The sequence below is a fragment of the Pelmatolapia mariae genome, linkage group LG10_11, assembly GCF_036321145.2.
Source record: "Pelmatolapia mariae isolate MD_Pm_ZW linkage group LG10_11, Pm_UMD_F_2, whole genome shotgun sequence".
Lineage (NCBI taxonomy): Eukaryota > Metazoa > Chordata > Actinopteri > Cichliformes > Cichlidae > Pelmatolapia > Pelmatolapia mariae.
In genome coordinates, this window is record NC_086236.1 from 69987752 (window position 1) to 69999677 (window position 11926).

The 11926-nt window shown below is 38.1% G+C and overlaps 1 protein-coding gene across 1 annotated transcript; it reads left to right on the top strand.

Annotated features, from left to right (window-relative positions):
* Positions 1 to 331: 331 nt before the first annotated feature.
* Positions 332 to 9631, top strand: efhb (EF-hand domain family, member B). The gene is made up of 13 exons (XM_063487848.1): positions 332 to 524; positions 645 to 704; positions 975 to 1118; positions 2535 to 2712; positions 3219 to 3329; positions 3446 to 3575; positions 3709 to 3786; positions 3898 to 3965; positions 4070 to 4224; positions 4551 to 4758; positions 4905 to 5117; positions 5437 to 5618; positions 9485 to 9631. The coding sequence occupies exons 1-13, from the start codon at positions 462 to 464 to the stop codon at positions 9629 to 9631; spliced, it is 1737 nt and encodes a 578-aa protein (XP_063343918.1). The 5' UTR covers positions 332 to 461.
* The last annotated feature ends 2295 nt before the right edge of the window (positions 9632 to 11926 follow it).

An 11926-nucleotide genomic window follows, 5' to 3' on the forward strand; every position in this document is an offset into this window, starting at 1 on the left:
TTCACAATCCGCCTGCGTATCAGGGTGGCCAACCAATCACACGCCAGGATTTATACCAAATTTATTGAAATATGTCTGTCTCCAAAATAATAAAAGAGAGTATTTACATTTTTGTTATCTTTAAGCTAGTGAGCTAAAAGCAGGGATTGCGGTTCAAGGTTAATGCCACTGACTCAAAGCAATAAATACATAAGACATCGTGTTTTATTTTGGACAAGTTAGTCATTCACATGGTATCCCCATTGGTTATCACAAACTTTGATTCGCTTGAAAGGTATTTTAAACCAAACTACAGTATTAAGTTGAATTGCTGAACTATGTTGCTAGGCAACGGTACTTAAACGGGTGCACAGCTCAGCGTCCGAGCACGATAGAAACCCGTTTGGCCTTAAAAACGTCCCATACCTAGTTAGAGACAAACTTTAGAGACAAACGTTACAAAGGCTACATTTAAATTCATTATGACTGACATTAACACGTCTAGCGAAGTGAAATGTACCGACAGAATCCGAAATATACCGAAGGTAAGTCTATTTTAAGATAGCTTATCCTATGCTATCGTACTGCTATTGTATTGTTTTAGTAAAATAGACCTTTATTTCTCTAATACTAACCATACTGGACTTTTTTTTTCTTTAATGCAGGCCGGGAAACTAATACCTCCAGGAGACAGTGTCAAAATCTGCTTACGAGAAGTGGAAAGAGTGAGTTCATTTTTATGTGTTTAGACATGGCATTCAGAGCATCCGGAAGTGGGGATAATTGTGGGACAGTTCTGAGGCGCAATGATGGTAAAAGTATAAGTTCCAAGTGAACCCCCCCCCGGAAAAATAACTTGAAGTTCTTTGGACGACTCCATCTATTATCTCAATTTAAAACAGTTGTTTTACCTCTGTTGGGATTATTAATCAGATTTTTTTTTTTTAGACAAAATGTGTGAAATTGTGGGTTAACTCTTTCCCTGCAATTTTAAGCCCACGACTCCACCGGTGGTGAGGAAATTCCGCAATAGCAACCAGCCCGGACCAGGAACTATCAGAGTCCACACAGGGAAGGCAAATGACCCAGATGTTGGCAGCACTCTTGTTCATGGTGTCATCACCAAAGCACCCCTCACTGTGAGTATGAGCTTCCTGGGATTGTTAAAGGGACAACAGGGAAGGTTTTTAACTAAACTGAAATTTGATAGGTTGATATTTTGTTTAGATCATGACCAATGACTCATGTATTGCTCTGCTTGATAGTGGATTTAAGGCTCATGTAACTTAAATGGAATTGACACAATAAATGAAATGGTATTTATATAGTGCAGAAAATTACATATAATATAGTATATAAAATTTTCTGGACACACTGTATATTTTTTATTCCATATATATGGAATTTATTTATTGTGTTTTGTTTATACTGCTGTACATCTTTGATGTATGGTAGTTCTACAGTTTCCTTCACTATTTTACAAAGTATGACTGTGCAATCACAATAAAAAGTTACACTTGAACTAGCACTTAAACTAGCACTTACTACAAACAATATCCTGTATGTAACTGTGTACAACTGTACTGTTGTTTAAGTTGGACTCTGACTTTTACTTAAGTGACTTAAGTATGGAAGTAAGTAAGTCTCACCACCTTACAGTTGATAAAGTAGTAATAGATTTCATTTCAAGATTTGGAGGATGCTCATATGTGAATTCTTACCTTTTGTACATCAATTTATGATAAAACAAAATGGCAAAAACATTGGCAAAAGTTCAAACTATCCTGGATTAAAATACAGTGAGGCTCTCACTTATTCTGTTTTTGTTATCCCTGTTAAGTTTGTGTTCAAATGTGTATGATTTACTTTTGTTTGTGCTCTTCATGATTTATGACAAGCTTTAGAGTGCAGATATCAGATATAAGGCTACTTTTGTGCACATTCAAAACACACACATACAGTATCTGTGTTTTGGGATGCTCTTTTGGACTTGAGCACATATCAACTGAGATTGATAATGGTCAACAAATTATAAGGGATAGACAATATTAATTTAGGATTACTTAGAAAACGATCAACAACACTTGAAAAAGCACTGGCTCACTACTTACTGGCTTTGTCGTAGAATGAAAAAGCCTAATATTGGACATTCTCTTCCATTTTCCTTCTTTTCTAACCTGCCTGTGTGCACATGGCACTAGAGGTGAAGCGGTGCAGGAGGATGTATTTGTACGTTTGTATGTTGGAAGTAAAAACGACCTACCCCTGTCAGAGGCATTTATTGTACTGCAGTATTATAATGGTTTCCCTAAGTACGTCATTTGCTTTTTTCATGATTTTATGTTACCCCTCAAATTGAATTTTTATTAAGAAGCAGACATTGATGATGGTTTTTATATTTGCTTTCTGGAGTTTTCTCTGTATTCACATCTGTTTTGTGATGTCACCGTGTTTGGAAGCTGGTGCACAATGTTGCTTTGAATAGAAAATTTAAAGTATACAATGACACATTTAGAATACTGACCGACAATAATTGTTTTACATTATTCCTACAGGGTGAAAGCTTGCTAAATCCATCCCCAAAGACCTTGTTCCAGCAGAAGTTACAAGAGCTAAGTGAATCTGTATATGCCTCAAATAAGAAGGCTCCTCTAGGCAGATCATGTGTCCAACGTTCTGAACTCCCCCCATTGTATAATGAGAAAACTACATTTGGCGTAAAAACAGTAAAAGGTATGTATAACATTAAATAAGTCAAAAGCTAATAAAACAACAAGAAAGTTGGTTTAACCTCCTAAGACCCGAACTCTTTCATGGCATGCATTTTTAATTTCTCTTTGGTATTTGAGCTGTTTGGGACCTGATGAATGTAAAAACAAAGGATTACGTGATTTTATTTTATTTTTTACCTGAGTTTTGTTTCTAAGAAAAATGAGATCCACATATGAGGACATTTGCTTTAAATTTTGATAGAACAGTGGCAGTATAACATCCTTGTAAGTGGATATCGGGCCCTTGTAGAGCAAAATTTAGTATTTTGGTCTAGACAACCCAAAATGTGATGTCCACATATGTGGAGGCCAGGTCCCAGGAGGCTAAGTTTGTAATGGTTGTGTGTGCTGTCATTGAAACATTTTAAAACTTTTACATTTTTTGTTTTACATTCTAAGTTTTCTTATATTTTTATATTTCTTTATATTTCTTATATTTTCTGAATATCTCCCATTCCTTTCATCAAGGTTTGGGTGTGCGTGAGATCATTAACCCTGCAAAAACAGCACAGGAGGTAGAGAGGGAAGCTGAGGTGGCACATGATGCTTACATCCGTAGCCATAATGCCTATTTTGTTGGTAAGAATGAAGAAAATCATACTATTGATGCTGTCTTTACTCTTTCCACTAACAGTCTATTTCTGGAATTCATTTCATCATTTTCACCACAGTGTGATTATCTTACTTCATTCCAGGTGAACAAATTAATAGAAATTATGACTGGACTCGTTACAGTGAAGACAGCAGGTTTGGGATCCTCACACCTCATTTCAACGATGGCCGTAATCTTGGCAAAACTCTTCATTGGCTGGGGGAATCACAGAAGTAAGCACTGAAATAAAGTGGCCATGCAGCAAATTTTTTTTGTTTTTAATTTCCTTAACACTGCATATCTGCTCCTTGTCCTTCTAATTTAAAAAGTGAAAGCCAACTCGAATTGTTCATATTTTTTTCTTAGGTTTTACAATCCAGCTGCTTGGAAGAGATCTGGGAACAGAGAGAAGATAGCACAACAAATGGGCAAAACTATCGTCAAGTACTTTTTTTCTTTTTTTTTTTTTTAACTGTCTGTAATGAAACATATGACACCTGTAATTATCTCACTAAGATTTTATTTAATTTTCCCATTTCTTTTCGTGTTCTTCAGGAGAGAAAAAACGTTGCCTGTTCCGCCTGATCACACGTTTGGAATGGTCTTACCACCGGATGATTTTGGTAAATTTTGTACAAAAATGTTCTCCCGCCTTACATACGGGAATATGTGGTGTGTCCTTAGAAAAAGCTTTTTCAGTTGAAGACAACAAATACTTTCTTTGCAGGCATTGGAGAGCTGATCTACTCCACAGATCCAAGGCAGTACACGAGAGGCCCAGACAGACAGCGCAGCCTGGTGAATGCAGTGAGGCATCACCTCAAGAAGGTCAACTTTGAAAACTTCCCCTCCTTGCTAAAGGCATTCAGACATTATGACAAGGTATGAATAGACTCACAACAGGTTGCCAACTTGTGTTTGATAAGTCAAAGTGCTGGTAGTAAGGAAGTCAAGCTGTTGGTTTTAAGATAAAGCCAGTGATGTGTGACTCTGTGGTAAGATGATTTTTAAAGTAATAAAGCTTTAATTCTCATTTTGCAGACTTGTGTCACACTTCTAAACACATACCGAAATCGGTATGGGTTCAAAGGGTTGTTATTTATGAAACTAGAAACCAGTACGAAATATTTTGCCCATTGCCTACAGATTCTACATGTTCAAAATGTGTTTATAGGGATTATGAATCTGTTTTTTATGTTAATTACCAGAAAGGAAAGGGGATGATTGACAAAGAGGACCTGCGTGCAGTGTGTCATCAGTTCCAGCTGAACGTCAGTGAGTCGGTCCTGGATGACCTGATGAACTACTGTGACACAGACAAGGACGGGTTTATCAACTTTCTGGAGTTTGCCAACTTTCTCAACTGGAAGGACAAAATGCCCATCAACAGTCGAGAGCAGTGCATTATTACAAATGGTAAGAAGAAGGCAATTTAATCTATCAGTTTATTTTATGCTTCGTCACAGACCTAAAACTGCACTGATACCACCGACAATATGGAATGCCAAAAGACGACAGATTTAAGTCGTTTTTACATTTTGGTCTGATTAATTTATCTGCAGAGCGTCAAACCAGCTCAGCTCCAGGTGACATAGAAAGACTGACAGCACAGCTTCCTGCCTGTCGGTTGGTTGATCCTGAGGACTTGGAGCCTGTTGAGCCAGGCAGCTCACTGAAAACTCTTAGAAGCCTTAGGCAGACAAGGGCAGCCCCAGACCACTTTAGAACTACCTCCTCCCTCATCGGGGCTGCAGGTGCTGGTCGTTTCCCATCAGGTAAGTCAGGAGACTTTAAGCTGACAAATATGTTTTGCACTATTAAAGCTGCCTCTCGCTTTGGACAAGATTAAGGAAGGAATATACCAGGAATCCACTGTCATTCACTTCTTCTTAAACACACATCTTCCTCATGACACAGTTCAAATCACTGTCGTACCAACTTATCAAAACCAGCCATTTTTAATAAAATCTAATACATGAGATATTTTAGATTGTGCATATTTGAAAACATCCTTCTGTATTTTAGAAATGTTTTACGTAGTTTGCTTACTTTTCACTTCCTTCCTTGTACATCATCTGGTCTCTCTTTAAATAGATGGACGTAAGTACGGGATCCCATCTGTGCGCTCAGATCTTCCAGCTCCTCGCATTAAAAGAGTCAGTGACAAAAACAATTATGGCGATACATCCACAGCTGCAGATCTTCTACATCCATCAGTTCATGCCCTGCAAGGTGTTTATGAGGAACATTTCTTCTGTCCTCGCAGCAAGGAGGAGGTACAGCCAATAGATGAGACTGGGATGGCACTGTCTATCTTTAAAATCTCACCATCTTTTATTATTTGTATGAAAAAGAACATTATTGTTATTATTATTTGCCGATAGAAACAATTTTACATTTTTTTTCTGACACAGAGGAAAATTGCAAGTTATTACAGCATTGTGTTTCTGAAGTTGAGATAAGTGATGCCTCTGTTAAAAAGTTATTACACTATAGGTCGGTTGATGCACAACAATGGGGTCTGTTCCATAAAATAAACACAACTGATGTGATGTGGGTAATCTCATTAACTGCATCAAAGTCTGGCCCATATAATGTATCTGCCTAAGAAAGGCTTATGTTTGAGTTTTTCTTTTTTTTTTTTAAAGCTCAATTCAGAATCTTTGCTGGCAGTAAGTCAAACTCATTTCTCATGGGTGCTGAACTCTGACCTCTGCCAGGGCTGCCTTTTGTCACTGATTCTGTTCATAGTTTTTATGGACAGAAGATCTACACATAGCCAGGTGGTGGAGGGTCTCCATTTTGGTGGCCTCAGCAGTTCATCTTTACTTTTGTAGATGATGTGGTTCTGTTGGCTTTATCAGACAGTGACCTCCAGCTTAGACTGGAGCAGTTCATGGCTGAGTGTTATGTGGTAGGAATGGGAATCAGCATGTCCAACTCAGAGACCATAGTTTTCAGCCAGAAATGGGTGGAATACCCTCTTGGGTCTCGAGACGAGTTGCTGATCATTATCAATCTCAGCTGATATGTGCTCAAGTCCAAAAGAGCATCCCAAAACACAGATAATGTATGTGTGTGTTTTGAATGTGCACAAAAGTAGCCTTATATCTTGTGTTCTTGTTAATGAGTGAGGGGAGAGTGGAGCATGAGACTGACAAACAGATTGGTACAGTTTCTGAAGCCCCAATCTGTTGTGGTGAAGAGAGAGCTGGGTGTAATAGTGAACCTGTCGATTTATTAGTCAATGTACATTTCTACCGACACTTATATCGTACCCACAGATACAAGCGACGGAATGGAGTTTCCGTATAAGGATTGCTGAGATCTGCCTTTGGGATAGCAGCTTGGTTATTCAAGTGGGACTTTTCATAACGAAAAGAGCCAGCTGAGGAGGTTCTAGGAGGTCTTCTATGAAAGATGTTTCAGGCATGTGCTACTGGGGGGAGGCCTTGGGGCAGACTGAGGATTTGCTGGAGAGATTTCATGTCTTGGCTGGCTTAGGAATGACTTGGTGTCCCCCCCAATGGTGGAAGAATTACATGCATAAATACGTCTAAATGTGAAATTACTGAAGGCAGGGCTCTAGAGTGCGACCAGTTTGGTCGCAAATGCGACCAAATTTTTCAATTTCGTGTGTACTTTTGAAAGTACAGGTGGATAGAGAGAGGTGAGTAGCTGGAATAAAGCGATATCGATTCATTAAATCGTGAATCGACTTTTAAATATAAATGTATTTTGCCAGAAATGGCAGAATCTCAGGTTAAAGCTCACAAAACTATATGAACAACCACCAAACAGTAAATGAGAGCAGGTAAACGGATTCCACACAAAGATGTAAACACAGAGCGTGGACCCGACGCATCAGAATCAGCTTTCTCTTTCTCGGCGTTCTCACCTGACAGCATGGACACGCCGTCGGGGCTGAAAGCCGACAGCTCACTGATTCTGAAACATCGGCAGGTCCGCTTTGTGTTTACGTCTTTTTTGTGCTAGATTCTGAGCTGCAGGTTTTGTCTCTCTCCAACCAAATTCACTGAACCAGCGGCAAAACAAGATCCAAACTACGCTTCACATTTAATAAATGTCGTCATGAATTCCCTCTTACCTTTGCTGTTTTGCTTGCACCACGATAAAAATCACACTTCATGCACAGTTCTCTCTCTCTCTCTCTCTGTGTACTTCAAGAACAGTTTCCCATCTCAAATCTCTGGTGGGTAATAATAAGTGAATGAATAATGCAGAAAACAGTCTACCGTTGTTTACAGCGCTGTTGGCCGCTGTTTTGTTTTTTGTTTGTTTGTTTGTTTGTTGTTGTTTTTTTGTTTTTTTTTTTTACTTAAATGACCTCTGATGAGAAAGCCTAATTTATGCTGTTCAATACTGAAGAAATTTAAACTTTTTAAAATTATGCAAAATATGCATAATTACTACTGCAGTATATTTTCAAGGTTATCTGCTAGAAAAAGCCAGGCCAGGAAAATCTCCTTCATGTTTTTCTGTGTTTTATCCTCACTTACTTTGATACAAAGGCATCTGCTGCTGTGATGCTACACCTCTGATAAAGTCTCACATGTATCAGTACTGATAAATGATCAGAATTATAATATTTCTGACTGTCTGAGTCAAAATTCAATCGAATCGAATCGGGACCTTGTAATTTGGAATCGAATGGATTATAGAAATCAGTGACGATACGCAGCCTTAGTGAGTAGCCTAGGCCTGACAGAAGTGGATGTAGCTGTGGGTAATAAGAAAAGATGAAAAGAACTATTGATAACTTTTTTGTTAAGTTAAGGCCTGATACGTCTGAAATTCATAGCCAGTGCTCTGACACGGAGCCATCAATCTTTGAATGCTGAAAAAGCACAGTGTATCCAGAAAACACATATGCTGCAATAAATGCACTGCCCAAGTGTCCCCTCTCCCCACTGCCTTTCAGTGGCAGGCAGCAGCAAACAGGTCGTCAAAGGAGGCCAATGTGATGATTAAGTTTAACATTGTCTACAATATTGCCAAAGAGTGCCAAAGCATTTTAAGCACAAGCACTTTTTCAGTAACTTATCTTTCTTGTAGAACTGTGCTCCAAATAAAGAACTTTGTGTTGACAAGATTGTTAGTTAATCATTTGCAAATCAATATTGTCTGTATGGACAGCAATTTCCCCGCCCCAAAAAGTGCAAAGTGTAAAACTGCGGTGTTAAGCGATGCAGTTGAAAAATTTGGGTGCGCCTAAACTTAGTGCTGGTGCGCCTAAGAAAAGGCGCACCAGTGCAACCGTGGCAACAAGTTAGTCTAGAGCCCTGGAAGGTGTAGAAATACAGTATAAAATGCAAATGAAATGGTGAAAGTAATCAGGAGTCCTTCCAGAGAGCTGAAAAATAAAGTCAGAACAGAAGTACCAGAAAGTGCAGTTCCTCTAAGACCACTTAAGGCTGGCTTCAGAAGTGTGTCAGCTCCTCTAGAATCTCATGTTTAAAGTAGAGCAGATATAAACCATTTTGGTATCCACAGCTAATTTCCCGCTTCATTAGAACATTTTTAAAAATAACTAGTTTAAACTAAACGCCAAATGTAGGAATAATTAAGTGCATGGCTGCTCTGAGTGTCACGTAGGTGCCAAGACACTCTTCTAACCTCAATTAATTCAAGTTACTGAACTGTATGTTTCAAATATATTTGCATTAATAGACTGTCCAAGAGGTTTCTACTCATGATTTTTCAGTTAAATTGAAGTAAGAATTTTTTATGTTAGCACTAATTAACAATCTGTGGATGCAGCTTACTGTCAGGTTGGTAGCATTAGCTAATAGCGTAGCCCCCCCTCACTCTTGTCCATTTACGAGCCATTCTGGTTCCAAACACATAACCAAAGATTCAACAAACAAAATACCCGTCAAAGTTACTGTCTATAGTCCAGTCCAGTCTTTTATACATATTATGGTCTTTCTGTTATCAGTCTGCCAGATTTTAAAATATTTTACCATAGAGAGTTGGGGGCTGCCAGACTCCATTTATGAAAGAATAACAGAGCGATGACAGTGATGAGTAAGAAATGGCAGACAACAGTGTGCCTGAGCAGCTTCACTGCTTGACTTCATTGCTTGAATCTTTCTTACTGTTACTGACATATTTCTTACAGATTGCAACGATCTTCAGGAATGCTGGTGTGAATATTTCGGAGGAGACGTTTGAGGAAGCCTGGGAACTCGCGTCAATGAAGCAACCGACCAGGGAGGTTTGTGTGGAGAATTTCCGCAACGTTCTCAGGGAAATAAAAGCAATGTAATACTGAAGGGTTTTTTTTTTTTTTAACACTAGCAATTTTCCTCATCCATAGAAGTTTGTCCTTCTCACAAAACATTTTTTAGTTTGTTAGGAAAGCTTTTTTTAAACCACCATTCTCATAATTCTCACAGCTTATTGTCAGCTAAAGTCTTTTTTAAGAGCAGGAAAGAACGCTGTTTGCATTTCCTCTGTCTTTGCAACAGGGAAACTTGCAGTGCATAGGCTGTTTAAATGATTTCAGAGTCAGCTATGAAAGATCTGCATTAATATGAAAATATTCCAAAGAGACTGAGTTAAATTTGAATCCTTTCTGTGCTGCTATAGTCTTTAACAAAACAAAAACTACTGCTGATGAAAACTGCATCTTCTACACAATCGCGTGTTATATATTTTATGGATAAAGATCTACTTACCTGAATTAAAATTAAAATGTAAAAATATATAAGGAGGACACAAGAAATGAAACTGTTTTTAAAAATCTTGACCTATTTTTTGGATTAAGGCTTTGTAGGTTGCTGCCTTTTATGTTATTTAATGAATTTGCTGGAAGCCACTTAACAGTTTCTGGCAGAACACCCATTCAAAAAGGAGGTTATGTGAAGAGACATACTGCACTTGCTGTGGTATTTATTTATTTTTTTTCACTATATGGAATTATTTCTTGCGTCATTGAATTGGTCGTATGCAATGTTACGCTGAAGACCTGAGATGTTCTTTGAAGCTCTATTTTCATCACTGGGAACAGCAACAAACAACTTATCTCCTTTATGCATCACAGAGCAGATTTTACAGCCATTAAGCACATTTTTTACTTTAGGCACTCTTGAGATTTCCTCAAAGAGCCCACACAGGTGTACTTTTTCATACCAAACATCACAGATTTTTGGGTCCCATTCAAAACTTGTTTTGATCTATAGTTTGTTTATCTTGCCTGAATATCGTGTCTGTATCAGTATAACAAAAGTGCACACACACAAATAAATGTCAGAGAAATTGTGATGCTGAGTGGCATAAACAGTTTTAATCAAAAATACTTCATTGTTCAATTAATTTGTTTTGATTTTTGTTTTAAAAACACTGATCATGTTTTGGGCTTTGTATGAAGTTGATGTCACCCATCATTAATAGGAACAGCACATTTGCCACGTCAGCATTTCAGTATTATGTCAAAATTGTTCAGATTGTAGTGAGGTTTCTATCCACTGATCAGAGTGTTCAGGTGCTTCAGTAGTTCAGTCCCTGGACCCTTCATGTGCTGACGTGACTACTACATTGCAACTTGCTCCTAGTAGTTGCCAACCCTCTCAAATGGCAGCAGTATATGAATAAGTGAATGAAAATCAAGTTGAGTGTTTTTAGGCGTGCTTTGTTTGAGCAAACATTTTCTGTTTATTGGAAACAACATGCCATCCTTTGTTGGCATATAATAAGCTGCTGTGAAGCAGTGTTCAGTTATGATTAAAAGGCAGTTGTCAGTAAATACTAAGTATGTTCTCTGAATCTTATCACTTTTTTTCTGTCTAGAAGTAGTATTAACTTTGATTTCCACACATATTTATCCCTTAATTCTATTAATCAACCTTATAATGAGACTCTGACAGAGATAGCACAATGAATCTGAAGCGTCCTGGAGCTGGGACACATGCAAACATACAAATACACATTAAAGAAAGCATGAGGAATTGTTTGCAATCTGCTTCGCTAACCAGATTAATGAACTAGTTGGCGTCTAGCCTGGACTGATTCACACGTCAGAACATACAAAAAAAAAACCAAAACAATAAAATAACTAATAAAAACATTAGCTTTTGTATATTCACCACTTGTTTATGTTTTCTTGTTAATTTCCATTGAAGTGAGTGATGCACAGGCATGTTAAATTGTTTAATGTACTCTCACCATATCCATGAGCATATTGACACATGCTAAGCTAACCACACTCATTTAATCTCATTATGACTCGGTGAGATGCTTGACTGGAACTATGAAAAAAAAATAAAATAAAAAAAAAATCCCCCCCCCCACGCAAACTTCCGCAGACCCCGCGTATTACCATGCAGGAAAATTAGACTAATCCTCAGCGTGTTTCATTATGCATGAATTAGCGGACGCTAATGACAGAATCCTCTCTGTTTGTCAGATATGTTGTCAACATTAATAATACTGCAGCAAGCTTTAACAGAATTGGATGACACGCAACATTCACGAGCCTGTCAAATGTGATGTCTTCGACAAGTGACACATTGCTGGCAGTGACTGTGGGCACAAACACAAGCTAAGGTGGAGAATTTTATGG

Bases quoted from the DNA above. Each gene is read 5' to 3' on its own strand.
- efhb (XM_063487848.1), top strand. From the start codon at position 462: ATGACTGACATTAACACGTCTAGCGAAGTGAAATGTACCGACAGAATC. The intron at 525-644 runs GTAAGTCTATTT...TCTTTAATGCAG, and splicing joins GAATCCGAAATATACCGAAG to GCCGGGAAACTAATACCTCC. The intron at 3,330-3,445 runs GTAAGAATGAAG...ACTTCATTCCAG, and splicing joins CCATAATGCCTATTTTGTTG to GTGAACAAATTAATAGAAAT.